Here is a 20,503-nt window from a genome sequence, read left to right as displayed (position 1 = left end):
AGCTACTCAGCTGTGGTAGCAGAAGCTAGCTCATTTTAGTCCTATCTTCAGTCAATCAGAAAACACCATAATGATGATCTTACTGACTTGCTTGAATCAGAGAACACCAAGAGAGTGATCTTACTGACCTACTTACTTCTGGAGACTGATGCATCCAACAGCTCAGAATTCACAAATTTTGGGCAGCAACCCAGAATCAGTAAAGAGAAGGGAAATGTTTCTTGAAAAGAGAGAAAGGAAGGCAGAACAGGGAAACTGTTTTAGAGAGAAAAGGATTATCATGCTTTCTGGCTTCTGTTGCAGTCCTTTTTGTAAACATGAAATCATACCCACATGAAGAAAGAAAAAGAAACTTTCATATAAGAAGATTGAATAAAAAGTACAAATACATGCTGTTGTAATTCTAATTGTAAATGAACAACTCCACAACTCCTTTTCTGGGGCTTCTGTAACTTCAATGCTATGCTACAGTCAGAAGCAGGGAAGTATTGGTCTCCTTAAGAGTGAGAACTTCCTTGAGGAGACTGGAAGCCCTTTAATACACCAATAATGATGCAGCCTTCCTGAGAGTGACATTTCACTCGTGGTATAACCACAGGCAAGTGAGCACGGTAAAGTATTTTTTTCTTTCATGCTACATCGGTTTCCCGAGTTACCGAGATAATGCGAGGAAACCCCAGAAGTAAGGCACATCCACTCACATATGCACACACACACACACACACACACACACACACACACACACATATACATATATTATTATATTATTATCATTATCATACTTTGCTGCTGTCTCCCGCATTAGCGAGGTAGCGCAAGGAAACAGACAAAAGTATGGCCCAACCCACCAACATACACATGTATATACATACACGTCCACACATGCACATATACATACCTGCTCATTTCAACATATACATATATATACATACAGACATATACATATATACACATGTACATAATTCATACTGTCTGCCTTTATTCATTCTCGTCGCCACCCCGCCACACATGAAATGACAAACCCCTCCCCCCTACATGTGCGCGAGATAGCACTAGGAAAAGACAACAAAGGCCCCATTCGTTCACACTCAGTCTCTACCTGTCATGTATAATGCATTGAAACCACAGCTCCCTTTCCACATCCAGGCCCCACAGACCTTTCCATGGTTTACCCCAGACTCTTCACATGCCCTGGTTCAATCCACTGATAGCATGTCGACCCCGGTATACCACATCATTCCAATTCACTCTATTCCTTGCACACCTTTCACCGTCCTGCATGTTCAGGCCCCAATCACTCAAAATATTTTTCATTCCATCTTTCAACCTCCAATTTGGTCTCCCACTTCTCCTCGCTCCCTCCACCTCTGACACATATATCCTCTTGGTCAATCTTTCCTCACTCATTCTCTCCATGTGACCAAACCATTTCAAAACACCCTCTTCTACTCTCTCAACCACACTCTTTTTATTACCACACATCTCTCTTACCCTTTCATTATTTACTTGAGCAAACCACCTCACACCACATATTGTCCTCAAACATCTCATTTCCAGCACATCCACCCTCCTCCACACAACTCTATCTATAGCCCACGCCTCGCAACCACATAACATTGTTGGAACCACTATACCTTCAAACATACCTGTTTTTGCTTTCCGAGATAAAGTTCTTGCCTTCCACACATTTTTCAACGCTCCCACAACTCTCGCCCCCTCCCCCACCCAGTGACTCACTTCCGCTTCCATGGTTCCATCCGCTGCCAAATCCACTCCCAGATATCTAAAACACTTCACTTTCTCCAGATTTTCTCCATTCAAACTTACCTCCCAGTTAACTTGTCCCTCAACCATACTGAACCTAATAACCTTGCTCTTATTCACATTTACTCTCAGCTTTCTTCATTTACATACGTTGCCAAACTCAGTCACCAGCTTCTGCAGTTTCTCACCTGAATCAGCCTCCAGTGCTGCATCATCAGCGAACAACAAATGACTCACTTCCCAAGCCCTCTCATCCACAACAGACTGCATACTTGCCCTGCTCTCCAAAAGGATGTGTGTAGGAGGTTAAGAGAGATGTGTGGTAATAAAAAGAGTGTGGTTGAGAGAGCAGAGGTGGTTGTATTGAAATGGTTTGGTCTCATGGAGAGAATGAGTGAGGAAAGATTGACCAAGAGGATATATGTGTCAGAGGTGGAGGGAACAAAGAGAAGTGGGAGACCAAATTGGAGGTGGAAGGATGGAGTAAAAATGATTTTGAGTGATTGGGGCCTGAACATGCAAGAGGGTGAAAGGCATGCAAGGAATAGAGTGAACTGGAATGATGTGGTATACCGGAGCTGATGTGCTGTCAGTGGATTGAACCAGGGAATGTGAAGCGTCTGGAGTAAACAATGGAAAGCTTTGTGGGGCCTGGATGTGGAAGGGGAGCTGTGGTTTTGGTGCATTACACATGACAGGTAGAGACTGAGTGTGAACAAACATGGCCTTTGTTGTCTTTTCCTAGTGCTGCCTTGTGTATGTGCAGGGGAAGGGGGGGTGCTGTTTCATGTGTGGCAGGGTTGCGACAGGAATGGGTGAAAGCAGCAAGTATGAATATGTACATGTGTATATATGTATATATGTATATGTCTCTGTATGTACATGTATCTATATGTTGAATGTATAGGTATGTATATGTGCGTAGGTGGGCGTTTATGTATACGAATGTGTATGAGGGTGGGTTGGGCCATTCTTTCGTCTGTTTCCTTGTGCAACCTCCACCTCCAATTTAGTCTCCCACTTCTCCTTGTTCCCTCCACCTCTCACCTCTGACACATATATCCTCTTTGTCAATCTTTCCTCCTTCATTCTCTCTATGTGTCCAAACCATTTCAACACACCCTCTTCTGCTCTCTCAACCACACTCTTTTCATTACCACAATCTCTATTACTCTTTCATTACTTACTCGATCAAACCACCTCACACCACATATTGTCCTCAAACATTTCATTTCCAACACATCCACCCTATTCGCACAACCATATCTATAGCCCATGCCTCACAACCATATGACATTGTTGGAACCACTATTCCTTCAAGTAAACCCTTTTTTGCTCTCTGAGATAACGTTTTTGCCCTCCAAACATTATTCAACACTCCCAGAATCTTTGCCCCCTCCACCACCCTGTGACTCACTCTTCCATGGTTCCATCTGCTGCTAAGTCCACTCCCAGATATCTAAAACACTTTACTTCCTCCAGTTTTTCTTCACTCAAACCTGCCTCCCAATCAACTTGTTCCTTCACCCTACTGAACCTAATAACCTTGCTCTTATTCACATTTACTCTCAACTTTCTCCTTTCACACATTTTTAGACCTCACAATCACATCACAACACCCTTTAACATCAAAGATGCAACAACAAACATGCAGTGCTATCATACACAATTGGAACAGTGGCTCACTCAGAACAGAAAGTCTATCTCCATATTAGTCTTCAATCATACTTATAACCTCATAGAGACTTGAATCCAGCTCACATTTTCCAACCACCTTGAATGGAGAGTCCTTCCAACTGAACAAATCACCAACATATGACACATCCTTAATTTTCACTCCCCACACCAATCACACAAACATAAGAGAAACACACAACCTAAAGGACCTCATAACACTAGCTGGTAACATATCTGGACAAGAAAAAGAATCCCTCAACATCTTATGCAAACAGTTCATCTGCTTTGCTATAAACTTTGGCTCACCTACTTCGTCTCCTATTCTCTCAAAAGCAAAAATAAGAAATATGCAAAATTCACAAAATAATGCACTAAGAAGAAAATCGCTGGCTGCCTAGCATCCACAAACGCTCAACACCTTCATAATGAAACAAAAATCTTCCAAATGTACCCACCTTGAAATGCACAGCACTCAATTCTATGCAACAGCACAAGATCCCCCAACCCATACCCACTCACCCAACAACTTTTAGTAACCTTTACTCTCAGCTCTCCAAACTCCTAATAAATATAACAATGAAATACAACACATTCACTTTGCAATACCCCAGCAAGCTCTAAACAACTAACCTTCCTACTCAGTTTTAAACTCCAACCCCCTGAGTTACATTAATCAAAAACCATACTCCCCAGACAAACACAAATCACACTCTCCTGCTTATGCTCTGGACATCATCCATCACTACAACACTACAAACTGTTACAATATATCCCAAGACCATTCATGCCCAAGATGCAACAACCATAAAGAAGAAACTGAGCTCTTACTTTTCATTTGCCCTGCCCTCTCTGTACACACACAAATGAACATCACAACACTTTATGCCCTGTAGTCCTAACTGGTGGATGTGGTAAGACTCCTGAGTGCTGCAGGAGCCTTATAAGGATAAAATGAACTCTTGGGAGAGGAAGTAAACAATTAAACAGAACTTAGTAAGTACATAAGTAAGCAAGTGTGTGTGTTTTATATATGTATTTGACCAATGTATAACTGATCACACACTTTACAGGGGATATTGTGTACAAAACCCTTTTGTAAAGAGTGCAATCAGTTTCATATTGGTCAAACTGGTAAGGTTCTTTGTGTATGGGTTAAACAACATAAAAATGGCGTTAGGTAAATTCAAGAATCTACTGCATTATTTGTTCATCTTAGAGATTTTGGTCATCAAATTGGCTAAAGCAATGCTAAAGTTATCACATACAATCATTCAATAATGGATAAAAATATCGTTAAATCTTATCTTAACAAACATAGTAGAGGTATTAATATGAATCAAATTTGTTGGTTTACATAAATCAGTTCAATCTACAATTACAAAAATTTTTCTTATGTTTCCTAGAACATACACACCTTGACATTGCAATATGCGTGAGAGGGTTGATGCATAATCCTATGACCAATTCCAGCTCATTATCCCTTGCTGCCAGAGCACTTGCCAGAGCACTAAAATTTTTTGGTTATCAAGCATCTGGCAGCAATGAGAGAGGCATAGCTATGAGCAAGCCAAGGATGCGAGTTGTCATTTATCTTTAGTAGGAAGTTGATAAATGTGGACGGTTTATCCGAGTTTGTCCCCTCCTGATACCATACTGCCGAAGGTTTTCATGCTCTGTAGCCACAATGGGGATGCAAAAGAACTTGACAAAAGAGCAAATAGCTTCAATTATTAGTGTATACAAGGCACAGAGGCCAGTAAGGGAAATACTGAGAATTGTCGGTGCTAGTGTCTGATCAATTCAGGTATGGACATTAAGATTTCACAACAGTGGAGGTAAGGCAACACCAGAGCACAAAGTAAGACTCATGAAGGCTCAGAAGACTTAACAATGCACACTAATCATCATGAAATGTCAGCTATAACTTAATCTATGTCTGTCAGCATGGGAATTAAAAGAAAAAACCCATGACTGCTTGGTGAGGTGTCAGCATGGACTGTTCATCAACACATCCATGACGACCTACAATTCAACTGCCATCACGCCTCAAAGAAGCCCCTCCTTACCCTTATGCGAAGTACCCTAGGATTGCATTTGCCAAGACATATCTTCAGTGGGTTAAGACCAAGTGGAAGCACATGCTATGGAGCAACGAAGCCATGTTTTCTGTGACCGGGAACTGAGTTGTCATGTTTATTGGCATGCCGGGAGTGACCCTCTTGATCCCAAGTACACTTTCAGAAACGTTAAACATCCTAATTCTCTCATGGTTTGGGGTTGTTTTTCTTATCATGGAATTGTTGACCTTGTCCTACTGCCCAAACATCAAACCATGAATCAGCAGAACTACCTTGAGTTACTGATGGGTTATTTAACAGACTGTTTTCAGTAGTGCCATGCAGGCATGTTCATGCCATATGAAGCAGTGGCTTACTGACTGTGGGATCCACTTCATTGATGACTGGTCTGGAAACAGCCCACATATTAATCTGATAGAGAACTTGTGGAGCATCATTAAATGCCGAATTTCAGGGAAGGATACTAGCAGTGTCCCCAAGCCTGAGGCATGCCATTCATAAAGAATTTGGAACCACAGATTTTCAAGAACTTTGCAGCATCAGTGCTTTTATGCCTTCAAGAATGTATAAGAAGAAAGGGAAGCAAATTACCTATCAAAACTGTATATAAAAAACTAATGAATACTTTATTTTCATCCATTGGCTCCCACACGCATAATACACTGTCGAGGTGTATTATTCCAACTCTACCTTGTTCTATTCACTTTCCGCACAGGGATTCTTGTTGTCAGTCTTTCTCTCAACCACTATATTTGTTTGAACCATTTCACCACGCCCTTGCTGATTCTCTCAGTCAGACTACACATTTTACATAAACTTTTACAGTGTTACTCCTGTCATGATCAACCTGTCTCACATCACATAATATTTTCAGGCATTACATTTCTAACACGTCCACCCTCTCTCTTTTGTGCCCAAAGTCCAAGACTTTCATCAATAAAAGACAATCAGGACAACTGTACCTTCAAACAAAATCTTCTCTGTCTTAGCAGAAAATTGACTTTAGTCCCTTTGCTTTTATTCATCACCACATCCAACCACAGGTATTTAAACCACTTTACTTCCTCCAGGTCCTACCCTGCCCCCAACAATCCAATGCACCTCTCTGCCTTCCTTTTGCTTACAATGTTTCTCCTCTCACACATAATCTCAAACTCTATCACCAGCTTTAGGAGTTTCTCTCCAGTCTGCCAACAAAGTCATGCCATCAGCAAATGGCAACTTACCTCTTCTGGCACCCACTCCTAGTATACCAGACCACAAATTACCAAATAATGAATATCAAAGAATACAGCTACTATGGTAATCATGAACACTTACTTGAAAGTGTGAGGGTCAATGTAGAAATTCCAGACTGTCCAGAGCACCAGCACTAAAAAGATTGCCATCCATAGTGTTACCACATGGCTGTAAGATACAACAGTCGATTGTTCACTGACAGAAACTATACTATTTTTCTCTCTAAAAGAGTTTAGGAATTTTGCTTCAGAAATAATAAGGAAGAAAGAAAGGAAAAAAGAGGTGGTGTATTAGTCAAATATATAAGTATCAACCCTGATGAGGACAAAGGAAATAATGCTAGACTATAAATCCCTATAATGTGTCTATATGAAAACAGGTATAAAAAAGTGCAAAAACTAAACATACCACAAAAACTGTAAGTAACGATCTTAGTTTAGAGGAAAGGTGTGTTATTGTTGACTTAAGTGTGCATAACAATCTATGTTTAGAGGAAAGATGCCATATTGTTAACTGTATTAAATATTCATATTCATTCTGTAATTTTTAACTTATTCTTGTATAATATATCACACAGTTACTTATAGAGAAAATAGTGTGGTATTTGAAAGAAGAGAATCAAAAAGTGAGAAGAAAATATATATGGAAAAAAATAAAGATACATAGCAGATGACAGGCTGTCAAGATGATACATTATAATATGGCTGAGGGTATACGAAAGGACTGAATGTGGAAGATATGAGCATATAGTCAATAAACTGGTTAGTGCTATAAGAAAAGACCGAATGTGGAAGATATGGACAATAAACTGGTTAGTGCTAGAGTTATTTCTAATGAGGATGCTAGAGAAAGATTTTGATAAAAGGCAATAGAGATATGCACATGAAGGTGGTGTGAATGAGAATTGAGTCTTGATGAAGCAATCTAATAAAACAAGAGATAAAGTAATGCATTTGTAATATAGTGGAAGAGTGTGTTCCACTTTAGAATGTGAGATAACTGGAAAAGTAATCAAATACCTTGGAAAAGGAATGGTCACAGTTTCCCAGCCAAACTTGATAACAATGAGCAGTTCTGTGGAGACGATGGCCAGAAAAAGCCATGACTGCCGTCCAAACTTCACACAATCACTGAAAGTTGAACATTAAACTCATTATTGTCCATAGTGAATAATCAGATACATTTATGAAGAGAAATGCAGTAATCAAACAAGAAACATTCTACAAATCCTGTAATCTTTCATATGCATTAGCTACTAACCTTTTTCATATCTTCAAATTATCATTATCATTATCAAAACCATTATTTTCTTTTTCATATCTGTTTGCTATTTCTTGCATCAGTGAGGCAGCACCAGAAACAAATGAAAAACGGCCTTATCTATGATGCATCAAAACCAAAGCCCCTTAACCAAAGCTAAGTTCCAGTGATCCTTCTCTTCTGTGGTTCCCTCAGCCACTTCATATGCCCTGGGTAAGCCCATTAACATCACATTGCCTCTTTATATGACATTACTTCAAATTTGCTCTATCCCATTTACACTTCAGACCCTCCTTCATATTCAAGCCCCTTTCAATTAAAGCATCTTTCACTCCGTCCTTTCATCTCCTATGTTTCCCTCTTTTCACTGTTCTCATCACTTCTGACATAAATTCCCTCTTGCCCTCTCCTCGCTCATCCTCTCCACATGCCCAAACCATTTCAACACACTCTTTTCAGATCTCTCATACACACTCCTCATACTACCTTAACTCTATCTCACCCTGTAATTTCTTATTTGAACAGTTCTCCTCAACACATACTGTCCTTAAACATCTCATTTACAGCACATCTATCCTCTTCCAAACTTTTCTATCTTGGGACCATATCTTGTACTCCTACAACACTGATGAGACTACTATGCCAGCAAAAATACCCATCTTCACCATTACGAATAGTGACTTTTTCACACTTTCCTCAATGCAACAAGGTCTTTTGCACCCTCACTCACCCTATGGTTCACTTCAACTTGCATGGTTCCATATGCTGCCAATTTCATTCCCAGGTATCAAAAACATTCAAATTCCTCTAGGTTCTCTCAAGTCAAACTAACATTTCTATTAACTTCTCTCTCTCCACTGTGAAATCTAATAATCTTGCTTTTATTCGCAATCACTCTTAACTTTCTCCTTTCACGCCTCTAAGTTCCCTCCAATCAAACCTATACCAACCAACTTGTCTCTCTCCACTGAGAAATCTAATAACCTTGCTTTTATTCACAACTGCTCTTAACCTTCTCCTTTCACACACTATCCAAAGTTCAGAAACCAGTTTCTTCAATTTCTCTCTTGAATCTGACAAGAGTGCCTTGTCACTGGCACATGGTCCATGACTCACCTCCCAGGCAACCCCCCCATCCATCAATATATCAAATAGTAAAGGTGACATCACACACCCTTGTTGCAGGCCAATCTCACGTGAAATCAATAACCCTACTCACTTCCTACTTGCACACATGCTTTACTCTCTTGATAAATACTCCCCACCATTTCTAGCAACTTCCATCCTACATCAGATATCTCTATCAACCCTTCTATGTACTTTCTCCAGATCCACAAATACCATATCAACCCTTCTATGTACTTTCTCCAGATCCACAAATACCATATATGAATCCTCCTGTTTCTAAGTATTCTCACACAAATTCTTCAGTACAAACACCTGATCTACAAATCCTCTACTACTCCTGAAACCACATTGTTCCTCCCTAATCTGATGCTTTGTGCATGCCATCACCCTCTTAATCACCACTCTCCAATACAACTCACCAGATTCACTCAACAAACTTATACCTCTGTAGTGAGGACATTCACTTTTGTCCACCTTTTCTCTTATACAGTGGCACTATACAGGCATTCCTCTAATCCTCAGGCACCTCATAAATACATAATAAATCCCAACTAACCAGTCAACAACACAGTTACCTTCTTTCTTGTGAAATTTAATTGCAATCCCAACCACTCAAGCCACGTTGCCACACTTCATCTGATGCAAGGTTTCACCTCCTCTTCTCTTTTTGCTACCACTTTACACTGAGAAAAACAGGGCATTGTGTAACTTTTATGTATAAGTGCAAGATAAAGCTATTTTAGCTTTAGTATTTGCTGTTTTATTACTGCTAATAAAAACCTGTCCAAGACGCCTCCAGAATAATTACAATCCAATCTTGGACATTTCTTTAACTATGGGATACTTGAACCATAGTAAACTTTGGAAATCAGATTAGACTGCAAATTTTGTGTTAAGAGACTGATCAATTTATCAATATACAGCCTGAATAACATAGTTTTGCATTAATTAGCTACACCACTAATTAATGGTCATTTCAATTCTTAAAATATACCTAAATTATTCAACAATTACATTCATCAGCAAAAATGAGAGAGAGAAAAACTGTAATGTGTGAGGACTTACGGATCATCTAGAAACTGGAACACTTCTCTCAGGGCAACAGCACCCCATGGCAATATGAGGATGAGACGAACAAGGTTAGCCCAATGTCCTGGTGCCACCCATAACACAAACTTTAAGTAGAATGTGTTAAGCTCTGCCAGCAGGAACTGAATAAGAAAAATGTAGCTACATTAAAAGGAACATGATTACAAGATTAACAAATGCAAAGTTCTTACAGGTTAATGAAATATAATGTCCTGAATAAAATGGGTTTGACAGCCATGTTAAAACACATATTTGCCAAAAAAGATAAGTGATATGGATAATCAAGGTATCAAGGCATGGACCAGTACCATTTAGAATACTAAATTACCCAAATACAATGATTAGAGCTTCTTCAGTTGAATAATTTCTGAAAATAATCAACAAATATTAAAGTATGCTCATGAGTTCATATCTTTTACATACAAGAATAGGATCTGTAAGACATCAGTATGCTTTCATTTTCAAACTGCCCAGCAACTTTATTACGTACAAAAGCAACAAGGTGTATGAAGAGACTACAATTCATAAGATTATTGTAACGGGACTTGAAATCTGCTTGGTAACAGGACACATGTGGCCAAAACAGTGTAAAAATGAAGGCTTAATCCTAATTATCAGCTAATGTCTGCTTATGCAAACTTCATCTTCAGGTGTCAAAAGTCCACTATCATCCTAAAATCTTCCCAATAAGTGTGAAACTCCCTTCCCAAACATTAAATTTTGTATAATTAAAAGAATTCTACTATTAGCTTTCTACAGAAAACATCATTTTCCCAAGGGATACCAAACCTTTTAAAATGATTTCTATTTCTGATGGTAAAGTGAAAAACATGTAAAAACATGACAGCTCTGATGGGAAAGTTAAAATGGGCAGAAATATGTTTCTTTGATTTTGCATGTTACTGGGATGCACATACAAGCCTCTTAATGCCTTCAATTCACTGCTTGTGGACTTGCCGAGAAAAAGGATAAAAGATTACCTTGGTATAAAAAACTTCTCTTAGCTAACATCTTAATTTCACCTCATCCTTTTACTAAAACTTTCTTTTAATCTTATTCATTCTAATAACAAGTGTGTCTTACAACAAGAATGAGGGTCTGCATATCCATTAGGGACAACTGAGGTCCATGTCACCCCTCCCATAGGGATATATCTCCCTTTTGTCAATAAGACAGAAGCATGCTCAGAAACATAGGTTCTGCAATTCGAAAAAATATCTCTCTACTAAGGCATTATCCCATGAGCATGAGATTCTCAAGGTCATTCTCTATGAAAATCAGGATTGGGACCTAACCCTCTGCGTCTCTATCAAGGAACCACTGTCTTCAGTATCTGTCACTATTTACCCAACTAGGTAACAGCAGCTCACTTGTTTCACACCCAATTTGGGCCACTCAGAGACCACCAAAGATCAATACTTTCACTCCTGGCTGTCCAGCAGCTCAGAATTTACAAATCCCATGCATCAACCCAAAAATGGTCACGAAAGGGACAGATAAAGGTTTTTCCAAAGAAAGGACAGCGGTAGGCAAGGGACAGCAAATAATACAGAAAGACATGCTTTTGAGACACTGCTTCAGAAAGAAATGGTTTTCCAAATTCCAAAACCTATGTTCCTCTTCTCTGCAGTCTGTCCTGTGAGAATAAGTGCATCTTCACATGATGTAGGAGGGTTTTGAAAAACTTTCAGATAAGACGACTCAACTACAGGAATTTACCAAGAACACTCAGTCAAAGCCAGATCTAAAAGGAAAACTGATGAAAAAAACAGAGAACAAATATTTGAGGATGTTATGTGGATTTGTTATGAAACAAGAGCAGGCGGGAAACATATATAGATGGAGTTAAAAATACTGAGGAACCATTTTAAGGATCATGAAAGGAGTCACAAGATGCGACAGGAACTATAAAATCTAAGAAATAAATTTTTGAGTATGAACAAAAATACAAAAATGCAGTTTTGAGGAAGGGATTCTGGAGATACAAAATACGACATAAGAAAGTGAAGCCTTTAAAAAAAAGGGGGATGGGTCTTTTCTATTATGTACCAAAGGCTGTTCAACTATGAGAAATGACAATGCACATAAAAGCTACCAATGATATTGTGGAAGGGGAATGTTGGAGCAATATCAGCAGCTGTTCAGCTAGAGGAAGGGACTACAGTACATACAAAGGATATTGAAAATAGAAAGCAGGGATGTGCAAGAGTAACTTTGGCAGCAGTGCATTTAGAGAAATGGACTAACGCAAACACAAATGATTGGCAAAAGTGGACAGGGAAGTGCAGGAGCAAGTTTGGCTGCAGATCAACAGTGAAAGAGCATGAAGAGTGGTGGAGAGAAACAAGCAGTCACAGGTTCATACAAACAGAAGCACACAAGAAACTGAATGCAGCGGCTGAAAGAATAATTGCACTGTTAAGAGATGAAGCAATCAAGGAAGCTCATGGGATAATTGATGGAAGTTTTAGAAAAGTTCTGGGCATAAGGGACCATTGTCTTCTAGCTAAAAGAAAGAACAGAGGAAGTCTGAGACCCAGAAGTTGACATTACTACACTGAGGGATCTAGCTGAAAAAAGGAGGGCAACAAAACCTAAAAATCAGTAGAACAGGAGTATACTTGCTTTGGAAGTGTGATACTTCCAGTAGCAGGATAATATAGATTGATTTAAGGTGAAAAGTTCTTTGACAATATTGTACTTCCAACGATACACACTTGCCAAAAGCGACTTTTCACTCACAATGTAAGCTCTTGGAGGAATAAACCAGTAACACCTTAACATAATTCAAAATCCTATTAATTTCATCTCTCTCTCTCTCTCTCTCTCTCTCTCCCTCTCCCTCTCTCTATATATATATCTTTCTTTTCTTTTAAACTTTTCGCCATTTCCCGCGTTAGTGAGGTAGCGTTAAGAACAGAGGACTGGGCCTTGCTTGGAATATCCTCACCTGGCCCCCTCTGTTCCTTCTTTTCAAAAAAAAAAAAAAAAAAAAAAAAAAAAAAAAAGAGAGGGGAGGATTGCCAGCACCCCGCTCCCTCCCCTTTTAGTCGCCTTCTACGACACGCAGGGAATACGTGGGAAGTATTCTTAATCCCCTTATATATATATATTATATATATATATATATATATATATATATATATATATATATATATATATATATATATATATATATCTGATGCTCTGTACATGCCTTCACCCTCTCAATCAACACCCTCCCATATAGTTTACCAGGAATACTCAACAAACTTATACCTCTGTAATTTGAGCACTCACTCTTATCCCCTTTGCCTTTGTACAATGGCACTATGCACGCATTCCGCCAATCCTCAGGCACCTCACCATGAGTCATACATACATTAAATAACCTTACCAACCAGTCAACAATACAGTCACCCCCTTTTTTAATAAATTCCACTGCAATACCATCCAAACCTGCTGCCTTGCCGGCTTTCATCTTCCGCAAAGCTTTTACTACCTCTTCTCTGTTTACCAAATCATTTTCCCTAACCCTCTCGCTTTGCACACCACCTCGACCAAAACACCCTATATCTGCCACTCTGTCATCAGACACATTCAACAAACCTTCAAAATACTCATTCCATCTCCTTCTCACATCACCACTACTTGTTATCACCTCCCCATTTACGCCCTTCACTGAAGTTCCCATTTGCTCCCTTGTCTTACGCAGTGCGGTTTCAGAAGTGGTAGAGGATGTGTGGATCAGGTGTTTGCTTTGAAGAATGTATGTGAGAAATACTTAGAAAAGCAAATGGATTTGTATGTAGCATTTATGGATCTGGAGAAGGCATATGATAGAGTTGATAGAGATGCTCTGTGGAAGGTATTAAGAATATATGGTGTGGGAGGCAAGTTGTTAGAAGCAGTGAAAAGTTTTTATCGAGGATGTAAGGCATGTGTACGTGTAGGAAGAGAGGAAAGTGATTGGTTCTCAGTGAATGTAGGTTTGCGGCAGGGGTGTGTGATGTCTCCATGGTTGTTTAATTTGTTTATGGATGGGGTTGTTAGGGAGGTAAATGCAAGAGTCCTGGAAAGAGGGGCAAGTATGAAGTCTGTTGGGGATGAGAGAGCTTGGGAAGTGAGTCAGTTGTTGTTCGCTGATGATACAGCGCTGGTGGCTGATTCATGTGAGAAACTGCAGAAGCTGGTGACTGAGTTTGGTAAAGTGTGTGGAAGAAGAAAGTTAAGAGTAAATGTGAATAAGAGCAAGGTTATTAGGTACAGTAGGGTTGAGGGTCAAGTCAATTGGGAGGTGAGTTTGAATGGAGAAAAACTGGAGGAAGTGAAGTGTTTTAGATATCTGGGAGTGGATCTGTCAGCGGATGGAACCATGGAAGCGGAAGTGGATCATAGGGTGGGGGAGGGGGCGAAAATTTTGGGAGCCTTGAAAAATGTGTGGAAGTCGAGAACATTATCTCGGAAAGCAAAAATGGGTATGTTTGAAGGAATAGTGGTTCCAACAATGTTGTATGGTTGCGAGGCGTGGGCTATGGATAGAGTTGTGCGCAGGAGGATGGATGTGCTGGAAATGAGATGTTTGAGGACAATGTGTGGTGTGAGGTGGTTTGATCGAGTAAGTAACGTAAGGGTAAGAGAGATGTGTGGAAATAAAAAGAGCGTGGTTGAGAGAGCAGAAGAGGGTGTTTTGAAATGGTTTGGGCACATGGAGAGAATGAGTGAGGAAAGATTGACCAAGAGGATATATGTGTCGGAGGTGGAGGGAACGAGGAGAAGAGGGAGACCAAATTGGAGGTGGAAAGATGGAGTGAAAAAGATTTTGTGTGATCGGGGCCTGAACATGCAGGAGGGTGAAAGGAGGGCAAGGAATAGAGTGAATTGGAGCGATGTGGTATACAGGGGTTGACGTGCTGTCAGTGGATTGAATCAAGGCATGTGAAGCGTCTGGGGTAAACCATGGAAAGCTGTGTAGGTATGTATATTTGCGTGTGTGGACGTGTGTATGTACGTGTGTATGGGGGTTGGGCCATTTCTTTCGTCTGTTTCCTCGCGCTACCTCGCAAACGCGGGAGACAGCGACAAAGTATAAAAAAAAAAAAAAAAAAGAAAAAATATATATATACCTTGAAATGTATAGGTATATATATGTGCGTGTGTGGACGTGTATGTATGTACATGTGCATGTGGGCGGGTTGGGCCATTCTTTCTTCTGTTTCCTTGTGCTACCTCGCTGACGCGGGAAACAGCGACAAAGTATAATAAATAAATATAAAATAAAATATATATATATATATATATCTTTTTCTTTTCTTTCAAACTATTCGCCATTTCCCGCATTAGCGAGGTAGCGTAAGAACAGAGGACTGAGCCTTTGAGGGACTACCCTCACCTGGCCCAATTCTCTGTTCCTTCTTTTGGAAAATTAAAAAAAAAACGAGAGGGGAGGATTTCCGGCCCCCCCGCTCCCTCCCCTTTTAGTCGCCTTCTACGACACGCAGGGAATACGTGGGAAGTATTCTTGCTCCACTATATATATATATATATATATATATATATATATATATATATATATATATATATATTTTTATTTATTTATTATACTTTGTCGCTGTCTCCCGTGTTTGCGAGGTAGCGCAAGGAAACAGACGAAAGAAATGGCCCAACCCCCCCCCCCATACACATGTATATACATATGTCCACACACGCAAATATACATACCTACACAGCTTTCCATGGTTTACCCCAGACGCTTCACATGCCCTGCTTCAATCCACTGACAGCACGTCAACCCCGGTATACCACATCGCTCCAATTCACTCTATTCCTTGCCCTCCTTTCACCCTCCTGCATGTTCAGGCCCCGATCACACAAAATCTTTTTCACTCCATCTTTCCACCTCCAATTTGGTCTCCCTCTTCTCCTTGTTCCCTCCACCTCCGACACATATATCCTCTTGGTCAATCTTTCCTCACTCATCCTCTCCATGTGCCCAAACCACTTCAAAACACCCTCTTCTGCTCTCTCAACCACGCTCTTTTTATTTCCACACATCTCTCTTACCCTTACGTTACTCACTCGATCAAACCACCTCACACCACACATTGTCCTCAAACATCTCATTTCCAGCACATCCATCCTCCTGCGCACAACTCTATCCATAGCCCACGCCTCGCAACCATACAACATTGTTGGAACCACTATTCCTTCAAACATACCCATTTTTGCTTTCCGAGATAATGTTCTTGACTTCCACACATTCTTCAAGGCCCCCAGGATTTTCGCCCCCTCCTCCCACCCTATGATCCACTTCCGCTTCCATGGTTCCATCCGCTGCCAGATCCACTCCCAGATATCTAAAACACTTTACTTCCTCCAGTTTTTCTCCATTCAAACTCACCTCCCAATTGACTTGACCCTCAACCCTACTGTACCTAATAACCTTGCTCTTATTCACATTTACTCTTAACTTTCTTCTTCCACACACTTTTCCAAACTCAGTCACCAGCTTCTGCAGTTTCTCACATGAATCAGCCACCAGTGCTGTATCATCAGCGAACAACATATATATTTTTTTTTTGCTGCTGGGAGGTAAGTTTGAATGGAGAAAAACTGGAGGAAGTAAAGTGTTTTAGATGTCTGGGAGTGGATCTGGCAGCGGATGGAACCATGGAAACGGAAGTGAATCATAGGGTGGGGGAGGGGGCGAAAATTCTGGGAGCCTTGAAGAATGTGTGGAAGTCGAGAACATTATCTCGGAAAGCAAAAATGGGTATGTTTGAAGGAATAGTGGTTCCAACAATGTTGTATGGTTGCGAGGCGTGGGCTATGGATAGAGTGGTGTGCAGGAGGATGGATGTGCTGGAAATGAGATGTTTGAGGACAATGTGTGGTGTGAGGTGGTTTGATCGAGTAAGTAACGTAAGGGTAAGAGAGATGTGTGGAAATAAAAAGAGCGTGGTTGAGAGAGCAGAAGAGGGTGTTTTGAAATGGTTTGGGCACATGGAGAGAATGAGTGAGGAAAGATTGACCAAGAGGATATATGTGTCGGAGGTGGAGGGAACGAGGAGAAGAGGGAGACCAAATTGGAGGTGGAAAGATGGAGAGAAGAAGATTTTGTGTGATCGGGGCCTGAACATGCAGGAGGGTGAAAGGAGGGCAAGGAATAGAGTGAATTGGAGCGATGTGGTATACCGGGGTTGATGTGCTGTCAGTGGATTGAATCAGGGCATGTGAAGCGTCTGGGGTAAACCATGGAAAGCTGTGTAGGTATGTATATTTGCGTGTGTGGACGTATGTATATACATGTGTATGGGGGTGCGTTGGGCCACTTCTTTCGCCTGTTTCCTTGCGCTACCTCGCAAACGCGGGAGACAGCGACAAAGCAAAAAAAAAAAAAAATATATATATATATCTTTCTTTCAAACTATTCGCCATTTCCCGCATTAGCGAGGTAGCGCTAAGTACAGAGGACTGGGCCTTTGAGGGAATACCCTCACTTGGCCCAATTCTCTGTTCCCTCTTTTGGAAAATTAAAAAAAAAGGAGGGTAGGATTTCCAGCCACCCGCTCCCTCCCCTTTTAGTCGCCTTCTACGACACGCAGGGAATACGTGGGAAGTATTCTTTCTCCCCTATATATATTATATATATTATATATATTATCCCTGGGGATAGGGGATTAAGAATACTTCCCACGTATTCCCTGCGTGTCGTAGAAGGCGACTAAAAGGGGAGGGAGCGGGGGGCTGGAAATCCTCCCCTCTCTTTTTTTTTTAATTTTCCAAAAGAAGGAACAGAGGGGGCCAGGTGAGGATATTCCAAAAAAGGCCCAGTCCTCTGTTCTTAACGCTACCTCGCTAACGCGGGAAATGGCAAATAGTTAAAAAAAAAAAAAAAAAAAAAAAAAAAAAACAATATATATATATATATATATATATATATATATATATATATGTATATATAAGAGTGAATGTTGGGGTGAAGAGGGTGGTGAGAGTAAGTGAGCTTGGGAAGGAGACTTGTGTGAGGAAGTACCAGGAGAGACTGAGTACAGAATGGAAAAAGGTGAGAACAATGGAAGTAAGGGGAGTGGGGGAGGAATGGGATGTATTTAGGGAATCAGTGATGGATTGCGCAAAAGATGCTTGTGGCATGAGAAGCGTGGGAGGTGGGTTGATTAGAAAGGGTAGTGAGTGGTGGGATGAAGAAGTAAGATTATTAGTGAAAGGGAAGAGAGAGGCATTTGGACGATTTTTGCAGGGAAAAAATGCAACTGAGTGGGAGATGTATAAAAGAAAGAGACAGGAGGTCAAGAGAAAGGTGCAAGAGGTGAAAAAGAGGGCAAATGAGAGTTGAGGTGAGAGAGTATCATTAAATTTTAGGGAGAATAAAAAGAGGTTCTGGAAGGAGGTAAATAAAGTGCGTAAGACAAGGGAGCAAATGGGAACTTCAGTGAAGGGCGCAAATGGGGAGGTGATTACAAGTAGTGGTGATGTGAGAAGGAGATGGAGTGAGTATTTTGAAGGTTTGTTGAATGTGTTTGATGATAGAGTGGCAGATATAGGGTGGTTTGGTCGAGGTGGTGTGCAAAGTGAGAGGGTTAGGGGAAATGATTTGGTAAACAGAGAAGAGGTAGTAAAAGCTTTGCGGAAGATGAAAGCCGGCAAGGCAGCAGGTTTCGATGGTATTGCAGTGGAATTTATTAAAAAAGGAGGTGACTGTATTATTGACTGGTTGGTAAGGTTATTTAATGTATGTATGACTCATGGTGAGGTGCCTGAGGATTGGCAGAATGCGTGCATAGTGCCATTGTACAAAGGCAAAGGGGATAAGAGTGAGTGCTCAAATTACAGAGGTATAAGTTTGTTGAGTATTCCTGGTAAATTATATGGGAGGGTATTGATTGAGAGGGTGAAGGCATGTACAGAGCATCAGATTGGGGAAGAGCAGTGTGGTTTCAGAAGTTGTAGAGGATGTGTGGATCAGGTGTTTGCTTTGAAGAATGTATGTGAGAAATACTTAGAAAAGCAAATGGATTTGTATGTAGCATTTATGGATCTGGAGAAGGCATATGATAGAGTTGATAGAGATGCTCTGTGGAAGGTATTAAGAATATATGGTGTGGGAGGCAAGTTGTTAGAAGCAGTGAAAAGTTTTTATCGAGGATGTAAGGCATGTGTACGTATAGGAAGAGAGGAAAGTGATTGGTTCTCAGTGAATGTAGGTTTGCGGCAGGGGCGTGTGATGTCTCCATGGTTGTTTAATTTGTTTATGGATGGGGTTGTTAGGGAGGTGAATGCAAGAGTTTTGGAAAGAGGGGCAAGTATGAAGTCTGTTGTGGATGAGAGAGCTTGGGAAGTGAGTCAGTTGTTGTTCGCTGATGATACAGCGCTGGTGGCTGATTCATGTGAGAAACTGCAGAAGCTGGTGACTGAGTTTGGTAAAGTGTGTGAAAGAAGAAAGTTAAGAGTAAATGTGAATAAGAGCCAGGTTATTAGGTACACTAGGGTTGAGGGTCAAGTCAATTGGGAGGTAAGTTTGAATGGAGAAAAACTGGAGGAAGTAAAGTGTTTTAGATATCTGGGAGTGGATCTGGCAGCGGATGGAACCATGGAAGCGGAAGTGGATCATAGGGTGGGGGAGGGGGCGAAAATCCTGGGAGCCTTGAAGAATGTGTGGAAGTCGAGAACATTATCTCGGAAAGCAAAAATAGGTATGTTTGAAGGAATAGTGGTTCCAACAATGTTGTATGGTTGTGAGGCGTGGGCTATGGATAGAGTTGTGCGCAGGAGGATGGATGTGCTGTAAATGAGATGTTTGAGGACAATGTGTGGTGTGAGGTGGTTTGATCGAGTAAGTAAGGGTAAGTGAGATGTGTGGAAATAAAAAGAGCGTGCTTGAGAGAGCAGAAGAGGGTGTTTTGAAATGGTTTGGGCACATGGAGAGAATGAGTGAGGAAAGATTGACCTAGAGGATATATGTGTTGGAGGTGGAGGGAATGAGGAGAAGTGGGAGACCAAATTGGAGGTGGAAAGATGGAGTGAAAAAGATTTTGAGTGATCGGGGCCTGAACATGCATGGATTGCGCAAAAGATGCTTGTGGCATGAGAAGAGTGGGAGGTGGGTTGATTAGAAAGGGTAGTGAGTGGTGGGATGAAGAAGCAAGAGTAGTAGTGAAAGAGAAGAGAGAGGCATTTGGATGATTTTTGCAGGGAAAAAATGCAATTGAGTGGGAGATGTATAAAAGAAAGAGACAGGAGGTCAAGAGAAAGGTGCAAGAGGTGAAAAA

The 20,503-nt window shown here is 40.7% G+C and overlaps 1 protein-coding gene across 2 annotated transcripts in view; it reads right to left on the bottom strand.

The window, feature by feature from the left end:
• Window positions 1-20,503, bottom strand: part of LOC139766658 (phosphatidylserine synthase 2-like) — a 108,030-nt gene that overhangs the window by 9,824 nt on the left and 77,703 nt on the right. For both annotated transcript variants that reach the window (XM_071695552.1, XM_071695551.1), the window contains 3 exons: window positions 10,212-10,357; window positions 7,778-7,888; window positions 6,840-6,926 (listed from right to left, as the gene is read on the bottom strand). In XM_071695552.1, the coding sequence (XP_071551653.1) occupies window positions 6,840-6,926; window positions 7,778-7,888; window positions 10,212-10,357 (344 nt within the window). The remainder of the gene's footprint in view (window positions 1-6,839; window positions 6,927-7,777; window positions 7,889-10,211; window positions 10,358-20,503) is intronic.

Source organism: Panulirus ornatus, chromosome 58 (genome assembly GCF_036320965.1).
Source record: "Panulirus ornatus isolate Po-2019 chromosome 58, ASM3632096v1, whole genome shotgun sequence".
Taxonomy (NCBI): Eukaryota; Metazoa; Arthropoda; class Malacostraca; order Decapoda; family Palinuridae; genus Panulirus; species Panulirus ornatus.
Note: the sequence above shows the minus strand (reverse complement) of the source record. Positions and strands in the feature narration are given on the sequence as shown.